This window comes from Rhodamnia argentea, chromosome 7, assembly GCF_020921035.1.
Source record: "Rhodamnia argentea isolate NSW1041297 chromosome 7, ASM2092103v1, whole genome shotgun sequence".
Lineage (NCBI taxonomy): Eukaryota > Viridiplantae > Streptophyta > Magnoliopsida > Myrtales > Myrtaceae > Rhodamnia > Rhodamnia argentea.
Genome location: NC_063156.1, coordinates 20,368,088 through 20,387,303, shown reverse-complemented (window position 1 = coordinate 20,387,303; position 19,216 = coordinate 20,368,088). Strand labels below are relative to the sequence as shown.

Sequence of the window (19,216 nt, the reverse complement as noted above, 5' to 3'; positions counted from 1 at the left end):
TCTGCAGCTGCTTTTTTGAGTTTCGCCTTGTCCTCTTGGTACGGATTAATTTTAAAAAAATACGCACTTGCACGTTGATGATTAATAGCATGTTTCCATAGTGCATCAAACAACAGGAATATTTCATAAATGAAACATAACATCATTACTGCTTCAATAATTAGCGCTCCATCTTGGTCATGACACGTGGCATGACCCTAGTGGATGTAGCTGGTGGGGCTTTTTTTTTTTTTTTTTTTGTGGGTGGTGTGGAGACAAGTTTTTCGTAGCCCTTTTGACCGTAGATTCTATAGGAGGATGGACCGGCCTTTGATCATACGGCTTATAACGTATACGTGTAGATTCTACATAATTTAAAATTTGTGGCATTTGGTGCTTTTCTAACTGTAGGTACTTGAAATTTTCATAATTAGCAAAAAAAAAAATTATATAACCGAGGTTTCCCACGTGCAATGGGCTATCCCTCGGGGTGGAGGTGGTTTTTGCCAATACCATCGGGTAAATCCTCTAAGACGTGGTTGTTGGGAGTCGAACTTGAGACCTCATCGGTTTAACTGTCTAAGGTCCGGACGTCTCACCAACTCGTTCGATGCTTCATTGGCATAATTAGCAAATGTTGATACGGTGAGATTTATATATTACTTCCGTGATAATTTTTTGAATTGGAATAATATTATAAGTTTTGACGAAAAAGCAAAAGAATGCCTCTACTTTCAATTCCAAAGAAACATTGCTTGTCTCGTTGTTATAACGATGTATTAGTAGAACATAAGTTCGCCCCCTTTTTCCTTAGTGCCGGCATTCGGGCAGTACAAACCTCGTACGGCCCGATTCGCTGCCTCGTACGGCCCGATTCGCCGCCATTAGTTCCTCACGAGTTATGGCTCGAGCCGGAAGGAGCCATCTCACGCCCACGTCTTGTCTATATTTTCTATTTGATACGATTCATCCGAGCCGAACTTTCACGAGCGACGAATTTTTAGAGTAGAATTCAAAGTCACTTCATAAATTCTCTGTTACATTCCATATCGGATCGCAAGTAGCGAAAGCTTTCACGCTTGTGGTACGATATCCTTATCGGTGATTTGCGGTGCTAGGTGGTACTTTACCACCAAGTTAATATTTTACCCACTTTGCCAACCTAGAAAATTACTACGACAAAGTACATTTTCCTAGTCCAACCGTCTAGTTTGTTCCAAACTACTCATCTATCCAAAGGGTCATACTTTGACATCATTAACAATACGATTAAGTCTGCATATATAAATTGTTAAGCCTTCATATTGACTACTCAATTGAAAAGCCCAAAGGAAAAGTATGGTTACTGAATAAACCTGATCAATTTTCCCTTAGCCAGTACTTGAAGTTGAAAGCATGAATTGGATAAGTTCTTGACTGGTGCATTGGCAAAGCTCTGAAAACCCTTTACTTCCTCGTCGATCATCATTCTATATTGAGCTTCACCTTCAACTCTTGGCCCATTATTCGATCAACCAATGAACGGCCCGTTGGGCCTATCCGTCTCATGAGGTCCAAAAGACAAACGGGGAAGGATTGGAAGGGTGTTAATGGGTAGGGTCGGGTCGGGTCGGGTCGGATTTTATAGACTTGACTGTACAAATATTAAATAAAAGAATCAGATGGTGCAAATGACAAATCTAAGAGGATCAAAACTGTACTCAACTTTTGGCAGATAACAAAAAATGATTAGGGAAACAGAAAGATAACATTAGCAACCTACTAAAGGTTTTCATAACATTTTCATCAGTACTGTACATTTTCCTTTTCCTTGGAATGTAAAAACTTGTGCACAAGTACATTGACATTTCTAAAAATAAGGGGATCAAATGTTCAATTTATTGTTGAGAGGCGTTTAAATGAAATTGTCACAAGATGACAACCAGTGCTGACTTAGCAACTATGGGCAATACTCAGCGGGAAATCGATAAAAGGATTGAAGTAGTCCCCGAACCTTAATACGAAGACTAAACCAGTGACAAAACAAAGTACATGGACAAAGATGAACTTCCCCAAGAATATAGAGATCAACAATTTAATCTCTAGAAAGAAGAAGATAGCTTAAGAGTGGGCTTAACTCGTTGAAAGAACTCTCAACCTTAGGTCAAAATTCCAGTTCTGTTTCGAAATTTTCTTTGGGTCTGAAAAAGCACAAACTTTCACTATTATCCTAAATCTGCCCCGCATTAAAAAAAAAATCGCCACTAGTTTCTTTAAAACTATCAGCACTGGGGAAATTTAGAGATCTGTTGTTGGGACTCGCATCTTCATCAGCATCCCCACCTTGGTATGTAGGGTTGATCAGTTCTACGGTGGGCCTGTTTCCACCCTAGAACTGGGAGCTAGACCACAAGGGCGGGCTCCCACTTTGTGGAATTGAAACCACCTCACCTCGTCCTAGACCCACCTAGGAATAAGCCAGTGCTTGAACCCTGTGTAGCGCGGACACTCCTTTGAGGAAAAATTTCACGTGACATACACGTGCCGCCGCGTGTTCGAGCATGAATCACGTGTCCATGGGTTAAGATGTTTAAATTCAGATAGTCCAAAATGTGCCTAATTTTCATCCTCTCCAATCTGTCTCTGCTCTTGTCGCACGTCTCCTCCGAGGCCTCTTTGTCTCTCGCCACTCACCGCTCGATTGTGGTGTTGTGGGTCCGCTCTGCTGCTCACGAAAATCAGGTAATTTCTTGGTTTTTTTGTTCATATTTCATTTTGTTTCAGTTGTTGGTCTGGGATATGAAGCCGACTATGGTGTTGCGGTGTGGAGGATTTGGGCTTTTCCGTTATAGTGGTCAACGGAAATGTCTCAATTGGACAAGTCTATTCTGTCATTTAGCTCTCTAATCTTTTGTTTTCCATTTATTGTTAAATGTTAAATTTAACAATAGAATGTGGATTGTGAATTGCTTATTTTTTTGTCTCCAAGATTTATAGGTTATTGGAATGAAATGTAGTTGAATTTTTCCAATTCGAAATGTGATATTAACAAATGATGAATCATTATTTTTAGTGTAAATTCATTCTAGGGTTTTTTTTTTATTCCAAATGAAAATTATCATGTATATATAAAAAATATATATTTAATATATTACGTGCCACAGTACGTCGGAATTCTCTTTTTTTTTTAAAAATCACGTGTCGGCGTGTCGTGTCATATTCCATATCGTGTTGGTGATACATAGCTTAAACCCACCTTTGAACCGTAATAACTGGTTTGATTCGGTTCTTGGGTGGTGGGTTATCTCTTTTTTTATTTTTCTTTTTTCCTATTAGCGTTATTGCATATTTTAAACTATCACACGAGTGATGTTAATAGAACAAGCTAATGATATGCTAAACATCGTGGTCATCTCCACAAACAAAGCTACAATTATCATAAAAAAAATCAAGTCTCTGAGTTTGCTACAAAGTTCACAGGCTTCATTTCAAATGTAACAGTCTACATTAAATATCACACGTGAAAAAGAGTTTGCCACAAGTTCGTAAGATAAAGCAAGCAAGAAAAATAAATCAACCAAGAATAAATGAACACAAAAAAATCTCATATTTTCAAGAATAAAAAGAGCAAGCAATATGGCTTGAGAGCCGATGAGCCACCAAGACAAATCAACTTCTCAAGCTTCGAGTGAGAAAAGACCGTGAATTAGGATTTTGAAATATTGGAATAATAAGAATTGAGAAAAAAATCGGTCTGCTCTGGTGAGTAGGTTCACGCTGAAATTAGGAATCGGACCGGTATTCACCAATTTCAAATTTTAGAAATCGGGAACTGCCAAGAACTGGTCGGCTTAGTTCAGTTTGGTCCGGGTAATTTTTGGGCATGTGGCAGATTTGAGATTAAATTGAAAATTTATGATTTTTTTTTTCTATACGAGAAGAAATTCGAGATTGGACCTAACGAAAGTACACCATAACGAAGGAATCGTTAACTTTTGTTTACTGATTCGTTTTCGTAAAATTTTCGTGGAGAAGACCCCGCCGGGTCGTGGCGAAATAGGCCGAAGAAATTTCGGGATAAGGAGGAATCCCGACGTTCGCGAACGACCTTATCCCCTTCTTCAACCATGGCCTTCCTCCTGCTCCGACCTCCCTCCGTCGCCTCTCCGTCGCCCCTCGCCTTCTCTCGGTCCCAAACCCTAGGCGCTTCTCTCTCCACAACCCCCGCTTCCCTCTCTCTCCCCGCCGCTACCTCCGCTCCGTCCGTGCCTCTCGGTGAGCAAAACTCCGCTTCATCTGCGCCCCCCGCCCCCCTCCCCGCGCGCCTGCGTGGTGATTTCTTGGTCTCGTGGTTGCCTGATTCTTTCGCTGTTTCTCTGGCTTCCGACTCTCTTTCAGTGTACTGTGGCAGAGGTGACAAGAAGACCGCCAAGGGAAAGCGCTTCAATCACTCCTTCGGCAACGTGAGTGCTCTCGGCCCTTTTTGTTGAGGAATTGAACTTGATTTGTTCTTGTCGATTTTATACGAATTTTGAAAATTTCGCTTTGCCTTGTCGGAATCGTCGGGATTGTGGTGTAGGCGAGGCCGCGGAACAAGAAGAAAGGGAGAGGTCCGCCACGGGTGGCTGCTCCTCCTGCCCCTCCGAGGAAGGACCGGTTCGAGGATAACGAGGTTATCAAGATTGACATTGATGAGTCCCTCTTCACTAGATGATTTCGGGCAAACCCTTTTCGTTTCCTGGTTGATGTATTCTCTTTAGCGTCGGAATGCATTCGTTGGCCTTACTGTTTAGTCGATACATCCTTATGTGAAATTCTCGATTGCAATGCGGTTCCTATATGCTCTGATTATTATTCTCTGTCTTTATTGCTGAAGATGTCAAACTTCATCATCCCAGGTTAGCTGAAACTGAAACAACTAGATCAGCAAAAGGTTTTTGACGAATTAATCGCTGAAAATTAGTCGGACTTAGTTCATTGACTTGGGTCAGTCACAATGTAGCATATTAGATGCTAAGAAAAGTTTTTATAGGGTTAGCTCATGCATAAATAATGTTTGGATGAGTGAAAACGGTCTGTTTCGCCTGGAAATATATTGGCGAAAACATTGGAATTGGTTCTACCAGCTTACTTGGAAAGATCCTCTGTCACAATAGAGAAAGAATGCTATGTTCCTGTTGGGTTTTACTTAAATTTTCGAGGATGAGATCTTAGTAGGCTATTAGAGAAACATGGTGATAAACATGGGGCGCTTCTGTAGAACAAAAATTTGATGGGAGGTCTTCGGGAGGCCTTCTGTCCGATGTTTCAAAGATTCTTACTCTCTGATTTCCTTTCGGCAACCTTGCCTGTAGTAAGCGTGGTTTGATCTTGGGGCTTCTTTGCACTCTCTCTCGTTATTGCCGGAGCAAATATCTGACAAAGTTGAGCTTTTGAACATCAGTTTCTGTATCGGAAAATTCTAATGTTGAATTGAAATGGCACTGAGGTTCATGTTATTTCTCTTCTTTTGTTCCCACCACCGTTTACCTTTTTATTTTGCAAGTTTGCCGTTTAAATGGTGCATTTCAGACATTTCTAGTGCAGCCTTGGGCCACAGGAGGTGGTTACCACCCTCCAACTCAACGTCTTATATCACCTTGCCGTGAATAGGCATTTCATGTGACAATTAGTAGAGATGAAATTGAAGCAACCACGTCCTTGGTCAGTTTTACTCCCGAAAGCAAGCAGGTACAGCAAGGAATCACAGTAGATGATAGTCACTGCTATTGCCGATAAGACAAGCTTTTTCACTAGAATCAGAAGGGATTATATGATGAAGCTGTCGATCTTGTCTACTAGTCATCGACAATCTTAAGGTTTTGCCAGTTAATTCAGTACCTGAATGGTGGACCATCATCAGGAATAGCTTTGTGACTGGCACTGACATAAGAATGTTCAACGTGAAACATCTATCTTTGGGTACATAGAGGCACTTGCACTAGGTTTAGATATCTAATGAAACAGTGTATGCTAGAAATCAGTACGCTCTGCATTCGGTATGAAAGTCTATTCTAAGGGCAATCCATGGCGATCATGTTGGATTTTTACTTGCATTTGGTCTGTTGAGTTGGTTTAATTACTGGAAATTACCAGCCTCCCTTTTCTGAATTGATAGCGATTGTTTACAAAATTTCAACATCAAATGTCACGGATTTGGAGGAAGAGGTTAGTTGCTTCCATTGGAATTACTTTATGAATTTTGCATAAATATGATAAGCAGCGAACTGTTTGGCAGATGTATTCAGTAACTTATTCAAGTTCGTCGTTCCGATAACTGATCTATTCGGTGTGGATAAATCACAGATTGATTGTAAGGTGAAGTTCAAGTCATGAAATGTCTGCCGCCTTGATGCAAAAGTGTAGTAAAGTGGGATTAAAAGGTGGGATGCAGAGTTTTTGCGTCTTCCATGTACATAAGTGCAGGATTTTGTGATGACTTCCATGTGAGATTGTTAAGCAGGCATGTCTATTACCTAGAGCTTTTCAGTCAACCAAAAAAAAGGCCTTTTTTCAACTGTATCTGACCCCAAAAAAAAAAAAAAAAATGCCAGCAAAAAATAAAATAGAATAAAATAAACATAAAAATAAAAATTGCGGCGACTTCCAAATTATTTCTTTATTTTTAGATGTTCGATATTAACTGGAAGTCCGATTCCAACTTAACCTAAAAAATCAAAGCCACTCGTCAACTAACATAATGTGGAAATTATAATTGCGTTGAAATTTGATAACATTTAAATTATCTCCTAAATTTTTAGCTTATCTTTTTAGGTTGGCATTCTCCAAATATATTTCTACTTTGAAAGCCAAAGTGCATGATAAAAGGAGGGGGAGCAATGGTACTTCTCCTTTCGAACCAAATAAAAGGTGCTTTTCCTGAACGATCCCAGATCAAGTTCATCCGATTGTGCACACACGTATGGTCCAACGATTGAAATACGTAAAGCCCTATTCAAATATTGCTTGGAGAAATGAAAAGAAATTTCCGAACACATATCGCGGGATCGGGGGTTGCGACGCCTTTGGCTCGTCCACGTAACTTCTGTTTTCAGATTTGAAGGCAGCTTATTTCGAGCTTTTTGTAGTAAACAAATTGTTATGCAAAAGCTAGAACTTAGTAGCCAAAATTATATTTGAGGGTTAAAACTCTCGGAATAGATTTGTTGTTCTAAATTTTCAGATCGGTATGGCTTAGAGCATGCTTGATAATTTGAAGAATTGTTGAAAATTTTCATCAGTTGATACGATAATGTGTTTGATAGAACTCAAACATGGGGGAAAAGTGTCAAAAAAGTCATAAACCTATTGCATTAGTGTCAATTTAATCCTAAATCTTTTTTTTATGCCAATTCAGTCCTAAACCTTTTGTATATATGCCAATTAAGTCCTAAACCTTTTATTAGTGCCAATTCAATCCTAAACTTTTTACAATAGCGCCAATTCGGTCTTAAAAATTTTGCATTTATGCCAATTGAGTCAATTCGACTAATTTTGATTGGAAATCACTGGCATTGATGTCAATTATCCTACATGGCACAGTTGGTGCTAACGTGGATATTTTTTTAATATTTTTTTGATATTTTAAATAATTTTTAAAAATAATTTTGTAAAAAACCAAAAAAATGCTTAAAAAACTATTTAAAATATTAAAAAAATGTCCAAGTTAAAGCTTGTCGTGTCATGTAAGATAATTGACGTCCACGTCAGCGATTTCCAATCAAAATTGGTTGGATTAACTCAATTGGTATAAATGCAAAATTTTTATGACTGAATTGGCACTATTGTAAAAGATTTAAGATTAAATTAGCACCAATAAAATATTTAGGACTTAATTGACACAACTGCAAAAGGTTTATGACTGAATTGGTACCAAAAAAAGGTTTATCATTGAATTGGCACTAATGCAATTAGGTTTAGGACTTTTTGGACACTTCTCCCCAAAGATGCTCTATTTAATTGAATAATTTTAGTCAAAAAAGTACTCGATAGCTCAAGTACTGTGGCCACATGCGACAGAAATGGAAAAATTAGATAAACTGTTTGGTGTGTGGAGTATTCTGTACTATTACATGGTTCTGGCTTGAAGCTTCGTTTTTGGTCCAATAATTCCGACGGGTGAGCAAATCGGACCAATTGAACTAGAAAACGCTCGGACCAGACCAGACCGGTGGTTCGGTTCACAATTGTAGAGGGCAGTAATCTGGTTCTCTATCCTAAAAATTGAAACCTGTGGCCGGGAGGTCCGGTTCCCGGTTCCAAGGGTATAGGACTGGACCGGTTGATTTTTAATTTTTTTGTTTGTTTTTTAAACGTAACATGGCTTATATTCTTTCATCCTCAGCCTTCTTATTTTCTTTTCAGGGGCTTGTTATAGTTGGCATGCTAGCATTATTAAGACCTTACCTTCACTTAAGCTTGAGCCACTAGTTAGAATGAAGCTGTTGTTGAAGGAACAACCTTGAGCAGCGTGGTGATTAGTCCCTAGGAATGATTTTGTGGCTCGGGCTGATTTGGTGGAGTTCTACGTCCACCCTTCAAGCAATCTTGCTATGTTCTCTTACTTGATGCATAAGCGCAGGATGATATTGTTGCCCGGTGTGACGGTCTAGTACTGTTGTTGCCAGGATCAATTTTGTGGCCATCATAACCAGATGGTTTTGTGTCGGCCGAAGGGCTTGGTGATGATTTGTCCAGAGACAAAGCCTCGCAGAGAGCTTGTTTGGCCGTCGGTGACCTCGTTACTTCATTTGGTATTCTTTTTTCTCGATTCTTGGACAGTTTACCGCTGGTTCCATTGGACCGCCCTGTCCGGTTCCCAGTTCTTGAGGAACCGCTCACCCCTAGTAATTTCTATGTCTTATTGAAATTCTTAACTTGCATGATTTTTGCATTTGAGTCTTTTTATCTTTAATATGCTTAATTAATACTTACACGGCGGTTGACAACAAATTTAAGCATTAAAGAAAAGCGAATAACTAAAAGGACTTTAACAATATGAATAAAACATCGGAATAATGGAAAAGAAAAAAATAATGAAAGAAAATGATAGAGTGAGAAAGTTCAAGGGAGGGAAGGGGAAGGTGGAGGGATGAAACAATCCATTTTTTTTTTAAATGTCTTCTTTCATCGTAAATTTTTTAGCGAAACGAATGCACCCTAAAAAGCCTTTTTAGAGTAGAATTGATAGGGATATGTGGAAGAGATTTGCAAGTTGGATTTTGTTAACGAGTGCTTTACGCACTTGCTATATAATCAATTTGGGAACAAATATTCCGATCATTCCAAATTATATATGCTTAATAATGTCTCAAAGCACTTGTTAACACGACTTTTTTTAAAAAAATTGGAGATTCAAAGCCTTCCAACTCTATGAGACATTGAAGGTGAGAGTAAGGGTGCGCATGAAATCACTTCTACTTATGGAGTTCTCTGCCGGAAGTCAATCTGGGCAGGAAATCCGTTTGGTAAAAACCTTGCCGAAATAGAAATCCGTTTGGTAAAAAAATTGACTTTTGGTAGGATTTTCAACTTCTAGTAGAATTTTTAACTTCTGGCAAGATTTTTTGCCAACTTTGAGAAGTAATTTTTTTTTACTTCTCCACCTTAGAATCACTTCTTCGATTACATTGACCTCCACCGACCGCCCATCGCCGCCCGCCCGCTCGACCACCGGCCGCCGCCGGTCGCCGGACGCCGGTCGCCGGACGCCGCCGATTGTCGGACGCCGGCCGCCGCCGGACGCTCGCCGCCACCCGCCGCCGCCGCCCGCCGCCACCGGTTGCCGACACCGGCCGCCGCCGCCGCCGCCGACCGGCCGTCGAAAATTTTGTTAATAATGTTCTAGAAGTAGAAATTTTCAACCATAATCAAACGAATTTTTCTGATCAGAAGTTAATTTGAAGTAAAAGTAGAAAAATCATCTTACGCTTTGAAGGAGAAGTTGAGAAATCAACTTCTGGTCGGAAGTTGAGAAATCAATCTGAAGTGTCACCATGCGCACCCTAAGATCCTCTCCCTCCCTCTGCCACGGTGTTGTTTCGGGTTGTGTGACCTTAGGCGGATCAGGCAAAGGTGGTGATGTGATAGTTTGCTGCACGCTTGTTGGTGGTGGCCGCCATCGTCACCTGCTTCCCTCTCTCGTATTTGTTTTGTCTGTTTCTCTCTCTCTCTCTCTCTCTCTCTCTCTCTCTCTCTCTCTCTCTCTCTCTCTCACAGATTTTTTGTTTTTGTTTTATTGTTAGACTTGTGTCGGCCGCGTACAGTGTCTATAACCATGGATACGTCGCTTGTAGGTCGACGACGCAGAAGCCGAAGTTTCGATGATTCATCCGAGGTACGGGACGCTACTATACGACCCTACCCGAAAGTAGCCACCCTAAGATGATTTGGAGTCTATCTTTCTCATCATCACCTTCCTAATTGTCAACCATATCTTTTTTTCTTCCTGGAAGCGGATAATATCCTTTATTGGGTATACATATGAGGGAACCCGAATTTATCAATCTCAAAAAAGGGCCCGCCTCACCTATGGGGCGGTGGCGGCAATGGTTGTCAAGGTCGTCGGTGCCTCAATGAGGGCCAGCGACCTCGCCAACCAAAGTCAAGGGTTTCCCACGCCTAGGTCCAGGGGAGTGCCTCGGCCAGGCCGGAATGTCGCTTAACCCTCGCCTAGATTTGGGAGACGGTCGAGGGCCTCTCCAGCGTCCACAGGCTGGAAGACAGTCCTCTCCCACCTATATTTTCCCTTTTATAACTTATAGTTTTTTTTTTTTAACTTTTTGATTTAATTTAAATAAAAATTAGATTAAGGTGGTATTTTGACGTAAATACCCTTGATCAATCGGAATATGTAGCCGGTCGGCATGGTCGGGCCTTTATTTGAAATAGCCATGGCCACTTTAGACCCTTATTTGAGATAATAAGGGCACTTCAGGTATTTATTTGATAAAATGAGAATACATGGAGCCCTTATTTGGAATTGTTCCTTAATTTCCAATAACGCACGAAATTCCATCATTTTCTCAAATAAATATCTTAACTAGATCTTATTTTAAATAAGGGTTTGATGCTGGCGAATTTAATATTCCGGCCGATCAAGGGTATTTTCTTCCAAAGACAATTTTAATTGTAAATTATTCTTTCTTTCTTTTTTTTTTTTGTTGCGGATAGAGAGGGCATGCCCTCACTTTGTGGCTTTTGAGGACAGCCTTGCCCAAGGCGAGGGTTGCTTGTTGTGGGCTAGGGCAATCCTCCTCGCCCGGTCTCTTCGGTGGAAAGGAAAACAAAAAGGAAAAAAGAAATAAAAAATAAAAAAATAAAAAACGAATATGCACACGACTTGCTTTAGTCATGGTCTTATTTGAGACCGACATTTCCACTTCAAGCTTTTATTTGAGAAAATAAGAGCACTTCAAGCCCTTATTTAGAATTTTCCCTTAAAAATTTGACTGAACAAATTAAAAATTGGAGAATTCAATGTACAATTGACGTAAAAGTACTAAAAATTGAATTATCTCTTACTGATATTGTAGTTTTTGTGTGCGTGTTTTTAGTTGAGATAGTTGTCAAAAAATATCGTAAACATATCTTGTCGCGATCAATTCGGTTATAAGCTTTTCAATGTAATCAATTTTTGCCGTAAGTAGATGATTTTTCATTGTAATGCTCTTTATAAATTTTGACTGAAAATTTATGACATGGACATTAGAAGGATAATATTGAAAAATTGTCAAAAGATTTAAGATTGAATTGGCCGGAGATACAACAATCATATGAGTGCCATAACTTTTTTTTGCTCACTTAAATGCGGCATAATTGTTCGAGTAACATTTACAGCAAAGAGTCCCGCATGGAATTTTTACTTAATTTTCCATCCGAAGTGGAATTTTTAAAAACAGGCAAAAGCCCTATGTGGATTTTATTATTATTTTCAATTTTGAAATGTGAAATTTTTATTTTCCCTTTTTTCTTTGTTTTTGTTTGTACCGTCAAGGCCCTCTGGCTACCCTCGCCGGGTGCAAAGGCCTCACTCACGGGTGAGGGTCATTGGTGACCCTCGACGGCACAGGAAAATAGGAAAAAAGGGAAAAGAAAAATAAAAAATTCATAAAAAATACATCATTGCCTAATAAAAATACATAAGTGAGCGAAAAGAAACTATAACACTCAAGTAGCACTATACAAAAGCCATGGCACCCATACTTTTCTTATTTCATTTGGCCGCCACACAATATGTTTAGGATTTTTCTGGGACAAATGTTGTATTTTATTTTATTTTGCCAAATTGTATTATAGTCTTTATCATCTAATTTGACTTAGAAAAACTACATTTTATAATGGAGAATTGAGACAAGATGTGCCTAGTGGGACTCTGTCATCGTGGTCCGGACATTGTTTCGTGTACTATTGTCTATGCATCTGCAGTCTGCTTTCACGAAGATGCGAGAATTGAAGAAAACATTTTGGCCATTCGTCATGGTTGTTTAGCCTACACAACAACGAATAAAGGCATCACAAGAAGCACATCTATCGGAAGATTGTTCACGATTCCTTCACCTTGCGTGCATAAAGGGAACGGGGAACGAAATTTTACCAAAGGCTCTCACAGTTCAATTCGTTTCGGTGAACCGTGAGCTCGCTTCAAACTTCTTCGTTCTTACTTTGTTACAGTTTGAGGCACGCTCATTTGGCATTTCTTGACTTGCCGAAAGTTTCGTTTTTTTTTTTTTTTTTGCGACTAATCTAATATTTGGACAGCCTGGGAACCTGTCCAGACCGATCGGATCGATTTCCAGTTCCAGAATAGGATCGGAAACTGATCGCTTCTCATTAATAACGGCAGTTCTTTTCACACATGAGTTGTCCAACAAGAAATGTCCAAACTATTTTTCATCGAGTAGCTGAGCTTATAATATGCAAAGTATGGGAAGAACGAACTGTAGGTTGGAGAGAGAGGGAAAGCCGTCGGCCCAGAGTCGAAAAACAATTAAAAGGTATTCCACTGAGCTGCCACGTCATCGATCCGGACTAACCACATTGGACCAATGAAAACCTGAGCTACGTCTGAAGAGCTTGAGAACGGAGATCGCAATCTGAGCCGTCCAGGACAATCAGATCCAACGCTCCATCTGCCTTACCACTCATGTCAAGGCACAAATTGCCACGCGGGCCGAGCCGTCCTAGCCACTATATAAAACCGCTCTCTCGTCTTCGTCTTCCACCTCACTCCACATCTTTGAAATCGCAGGACAGATCCCTTACGTCAAACCCTAGAATCAAGCAATTTTCCGTCGCTTTCTCAAATTTTTTTCGAAGAGGATGTCGGGCCGCGGGAAGGGAGGCAAGGGGCTGGGCAAGGGCGGGGCCAAGCGGCACAGGAAAGTGCTGCGCGACAACATCCAGGGCATCACGAAGCCGGCGATCCGGCGTCTGGCCCGCCGGGGCGGCGTGAAGCGCATCAGCGGGCTGATCTACGAGGAGACCCGGGGCGTGCTGAAGATCTTCCTGGAGAACGTGATCCGCGACGCTGTGACCTACACCGAGCACGCCCGCCGGAAGACCGTCACCGCCATGGACGTCGTGTACGCCCTCAAGAGGCAGGGCCGGACCTTGTACGGCTTCGGCGGCTGAGCTTCTTTCTCGGTGGAATTTTCATCATTTTAGATGGGAATGCTCTTGTAAATCTTTGCGGTCAGGAATTGAGTCGGTGTTGTTGTAGGGCAGTTGGGACGGAGCAATGCTTGTTAATGTCCTCGGACTCCGAAAATCATTTCGGGTTTAATCTAATGTCTTATTGTGTTTTCGTTTCTGGGTTTGAATTTGGTTTTTTCGGAACGTCAAAATAGTTGTCAGAAGATCCCGCACATGCCGTGTGGCATGCGCGAATATGACTGGGGTGAGCGATTTACGTGAATGCTGATCTTAATTAGATTTGAACATGTGAATCAAGTCTTTGCAATAGGTGAAAATAGTGATTAGAGCTGAATTTGAGGGTGAAAGTTCAACTATTTAATTCTGTTTCTGGATTATTGTCACTGGTGGCTGGTTGATTTGATCGTGGGTATGGTCCATCTGCGCAGTGCCTTATCAATGGGCTAGCTTTCATCATTTAAGGCTAAATGATTGTGCTAGGCTCTTCCAGTTCTAAAGTTCTTCTCATGGATGAATTTCTATCTTGTCTTTTGCTATCCTTATGCACGCTCCCATGTTGGCAATTCAAACTCATTGGGTATTTGGACCTTTATCCGCTGTTACTTGGAGTTTGAATTTTCTTGTGAAACATTGTCAGTTGTTTAGCATAACTATTGGTCTGAAACATAGTTAGTTGTTTTGCGTAGAATTTGGTTTGAAACTTGATTACGACATGATTAGTTGATAACCTGGGCCGTTTGAGAGGAGGCAAAGACTAGTTATGGACATGAACCTTTCTGAACATTTTTTGTGGCCGGTCAGAGCAGTGTCTCCAGCTTCACAATAGTTAAAGAAAACAAAAAGCTACAATTATTGGCACCTCGAAAGAAAAATATTTGGTTTGAGGGAGTAGGAGATTTGGGTTGGTATAATTTTTGTACGGTGCTTATGTGAATATTATAATTTCTTTTTTCGCTCACACGAGTGTCACAAATTTAAAATATCAATTATTTAAATGTTATTGGGAATTTGTTTTGTTGGAAAATTTGATGCCTCAGACAAATTTTTTTAAATTTTTTTATTATTTTTGAAACAAAGAAAAATAAATGAATAAAATAATGAAAATAATAAAAATATTCAAAAAATTCAAAATAAATAAAAAATAACAAAAATACCATGTGTAAATGAAAAAAATTCATGTATGATGATTTGCCGAAAATAAAAAAATTATTAAAAAATTCATAAATTTATTGTAGTTTTGTCAATTTAGTTATAAATTTTTTAATTTTGTCAATTCAGTTCTAAATTTTTTATATTTGTGTCAATTTAGTTATAAATCTTTTTCTTTTGTGTCGATTTAGTCTTAAACCTTTTGTATTTGTGTCAATTCAATCCTTCCGACCAACTTTAACAAGTTGACGCTAACGTGAATAATATTTAATATTTTTTAAAATTATTTTTCATTTTCCTTTTCTTTTTCTTTCCTTTTTCTATGTTCCTTTCTTTTTCCCTATTCCTGTCCTCTTCCTCCATTGACAGTGAAGTTGTTTGTTGCAGAGCTCAAGAATGTGGAGGAAGACGATGTCATTGCCACCCTTGCTGCCACACCCCACGACAAACCCAACCCCTTCAATAGCCTCACCGATTGGCGACGACAACCCAATTGCCCACAAGTCCTCCCTTGCCTGTAAATCCTTCCTCTCCATGGTTGAACACGATAGAGTTGAAGGAAGCGATCATCGCAGTGATCATTTAGATTTGGATTGGGCAAGGTCGGGCCTTACCTTGCTGGGAGAAGCTCGCCCCCGCTAGTGGCCGGCAAGGGTGAGAGAGAGCGAGCCGCGAAATGAAGGGGTAATGTCGAAGGATCGAAGGGAGGAGGTCGGAGTATAGGGGTGCGGGGGACTCGGGGTTGTGGGACTCTGCGGAGAGGAAGGATTTACAACCTAGATCCGGGCGATTACCGCAACGGCTGCGTCCATCAAGTCGGTTGTGTTCAACCATGGATGGTAAGGATGTCGTCGCTGACTGGTGAGGCTATTGAAGGGGTTGGGTTGGTCGTGGGGTGCGGTGGCGGCAATGGCAACAACGTCATCTTCCTCCATGTTCTTGAGCTCTGCAATAAGCGAGTTTGCTGGCAACGGAGGAAGAGGAAAGGAATAGGGAAGAAGAAAGGAATAGAGAAAAAGGAATGACAAAGAAAAGGAACAAAGCAAAATAAAAAATAATTTGAAAAAATATTAAAAAAATATTAATTATTAATCACATTAGCGCTGGCGTCCACATCGGTGTTGGCCCGCCAAAGTTAGTTGGAGGGACCGAATTGATACAAATACAAAATGTTTAGGATCGTATCAGATAAAAAAGATTTATGATTGAATTGACACAAATACAAAAGGTTTAGGACTATATTGGATAAAAAAGATTTATGATTGAATTGACATAAATACAAAATATTTAAGACTAAATTGGCAAAATTAAAAGGTTTAGAACTGAATTGGCAAAAATACAATATGTTTAGGACTTTTTTGATAATTTTTTCTGTCGAAAATATCACTCAAGTAATCGATTTTACTTCAATGTGGTACTCAATTGAGTGAAAAAAAGAAGTTATGATACTCAAGAGAGCGCTGTACGAAAGTTATGGCATTTCAAGTGTTTTTCTCCCTTTGGTTCGACATGCCATTAAAAAAAAAAAAATCTTTTGACGGCTTTTGGCACTTTTTTTAGTTTATCTTTAGCTAAATGTTGGTGAATGCTAACCTTTCTTAACGTTCCATGTGTATTCTATCATCTTGTAATTGTATGTACAGTCAGAACTCCACTTAAGCTGGAAAATGCATAGCAATTTACACCTTTGTCGATAATGGGTCCCTTTTAGTAGGGGTTTATGACATTTGTTATATCTTCTGGGAGCAGCCTTCAAAGGTTGCATTTCTTGTTGACAATCTTACGACGTAATCACGCATTAGGATGGAGGTAATACAAGTCTCGGAATTTTTCAAATTGTTTAATTTGGTCCTGCAACTATTATTATTATTATTATTTGCAATTGGGCTCTTGAGGTATATGTTTTTTGTTCTAGTTGGTCCTTTGGTTATAATATAGAAATTCGGAGGTAGACCATCATGTAAAGCGAAAATTATCAAAATAATTTCAAATTTATTGTATTTGTGCCAATTTAATTCTTAGTCTTTTTATGATTACTCCATAGGGCAAAGCCATAGATAGCATTAGGGGTGTGCAAAAGAATCCGCCAGAATCGGGAACCGTCTAAACTAGTCGGATTATTCTGGTTTTTGGCGGTTTCCATGAGGTTCTTAGTTTCAAGTGGGAACCGTCCATTTGGACCATCCGGACTGAATCGGTGCGCACACACTTACAAATATAATTATTTTTTATGTTTTCAAAATCCTAATTTCGAATTCCAGCTCTCTTTCACGCTTCTCACTCCTTCCTCTCTCTCTCTCTCTCTCTCTCCTCGGTCCTTTGGTTCTTAAAGCCTCTCATGTTCCCCCGCTCCTCATCCTCTCTGCCTCCCCGTCTCTCTCTTGTACCCCCAGAGCTCCCTTGATCGTCGGAGCCTTCACATTTTCCCCGGTGAGTTCTGCGGTCGAGCTCCCCCCATCGTGCCATGGTGGCAACGATACTCTCGAATCTCGCCGCTGAGGTCCTCAGCCCCATCTATGCGGTCATCGGCATCGTCTTATCCAGAGGCTACTCGTCTCTAAAGTCAAGCTCTCCCCTGGCGAGACCCCTGCTCCTGCAAACAATGGGAAGAACGGGTATACTGATTACCTCATCGACGAGGAACGTTATTGATCCCAATGTCGTCCTCAAATGCGTTGAAATCCAGAGCCCCATCTGTGAGGGTGAATTCTTTAATCTCTCTCTTTTTCCCCCCTTTTTTGAATTCGCTTGGATATTTTTTTTACCGTGTGTCGAAACTTCTACGCTTTTGTATATATGTGAAATACGAGACAAGTTTCCCATTCCCAGCCACCCAAGCTGCGTTTTAGTTGTGGGGATTTCTAGCCAAGATAGGATTGGATATGACAGAATGCGAAATCTAAAAATTTTACTATATCTTATTAATTGTTTGGTGAATAACAGTAACAAAACTGAATATATTCATATCATATCATGTTCATTACACGTCAAAGTAAATGAACTTGAAAATGCACAAATGTATACTATAAGAATAACTTTATAATTCACTTTAGTAAGAGAGAGAACATATGATCATTCACATTTGTAATTACAAAAAGTTTTGCATCTCTTGTTACTTTAGTTAAATTTGAACATGAACCACAAAGTTACGAGAGAATAAAGAGTTCGACTCTCTTTTTGCTTTCATAGACTTTCGATGTGAACCAAAAAATTATGAAGGAGAAGAAGTTTTGACTCTCGCGCCGTTTTTGTAGGGTTTTGACGTGAACTAAAAATACAAAGGAGTAGTGGAATTTTGACATGAACCGGAGATACATAGAAGAAGGAGAAGGATGTTTCTATTTTTTTTAGAAATTTCAATGCCCCAAATTCTTCAAGAATTAGAAAGATCATTTTGAAGTTTGAATTTGTTCACTTAAAAACTGGGTTCTTTTACATTATTTTTATACCTTTTTTTTAGTTATATATATTTTTTATTATTTTTATTCCGTTCCGTCATTTCTTAATAAAATTTTTATTATATAATAATGTATACTACCGTACATATAATATGTAATAATATAGATTGAAGTGTGTGTGTATATGCATGAAATATATATTGTAAAGTAGAAACAAGAGGAATTATAAATATATATAGGAAGAAATAAAAAAAAACTTATTTTTTTATTTTAATTTTATTTGTTCAAATATAATTAAATATTTTTTTGGTCTGAATATAATTAAATATTTGAGAATTTTGTTATTCGAGAAAAAATAGCTTTTATACCATAAATATGAGAAGTTCTATCCACCTTTATCTTACCACTTCTAACGAGATAATTTTATCTAGACTATATCCGCTTATATCCAACTTTATCATGTATCATGTAGGAGCCAAATACTAGATATGATAAATTGTATCCAATCTGGATTTTTATCCCGATTACCAAACACGGCCCTATGATATTGCTGGTTTCATGGACCCACCGGAAAATTGAACCATATCGTTGGTCCGGCTCCTAGGTGGGTCTAGGAATTAGTGGGTGGTGTCGCCTGATTCTCATTTTATGGAACCAATTCTTAATGAGTGATTTTCGATTTTACGCCTACTCTGGAACCGATCACCCATAAAACAGCCTTTATGCATGAGATATATTATTGCTGCTTGTCTCTCTTTTCTCTCCTCTGTTCTTGTGCACCTCTTTATCTCTCTTTGCCCGATTACCCTCTCCCTCCTCTTCGCTCCAACGTGCTTGGCCAAAGCAACAGTCATTAAGGGCATGCATAGTAACACTTTTGGAAATGTAATTTTGTTCCGTAAGTAATTCTAGAGCAGAAATCCATTTGGTAATGCAACTTTTGAAGCAAAAATCTATTTGATAATGCAACTTTTGAAGTAGAAATTCGTTTGGTTATGCAACATTACATTTCTACTTCT

At 39.4% G+C, this 19,216-nt stretch overlaps 2 protein-coding genes and 1 long non-coding RNA gene across 3 annotated transcripts; 2 read left to right on the top strand and 1 right to left on the bottom strand.

Moving 5' to 3' along the window:
* Positions 1-12: 12 nt before the first annotated feature.
* Positions 13-19,215, bottom strand: LOC125315800. The gene is made up of 3 exons (XR_007199083.1): positions 19,205-19,215; positions 12,545-12,549; positions 13-148 (listed from the first exon to the last, which is right to left on the bottom strand). It is a non-coding gene; the product is annotated as an uncharacterized LOC125315800 (long non-coding RNA).
* On the top strand, positions 4,020-4,809 carry LOC115756214 (30S ribosomal protein S31, chloroplastic). The gene is made up of 3 exons (XM_030695910.2): positions 4,020-4,233; positions 4,357-4,421; positions 4,538-4,809. The coding sequence occupies exons 1-3, from the start codon at positions 4,086-4,088 to the stop codon at positions 4,670-4,672; spliced, it is 348 nt and encodes a 115-aa protein (XP_030551770.1). The 5' UTR covers positions 4,020-4,085; the 3' UTR covers positions 4,673-4,809.
* LOC115756209 (histone H4) lies at positions 13,205-13,801 on the top strand. Its single transcript, XM_030695907.2, has one exon. It carries the CDS (start codon positions 13,318-13,320, stop codon positions 13,627-13,629), a length of 312 nt encoding a protein of 103 aa, XP_030551767.1. The 5' UTR covers positions 13,205-13,317; the 3' UTR covers positions 13,630-13,801.
* Position 19,216: the final 1 nt, after the last annotated feature.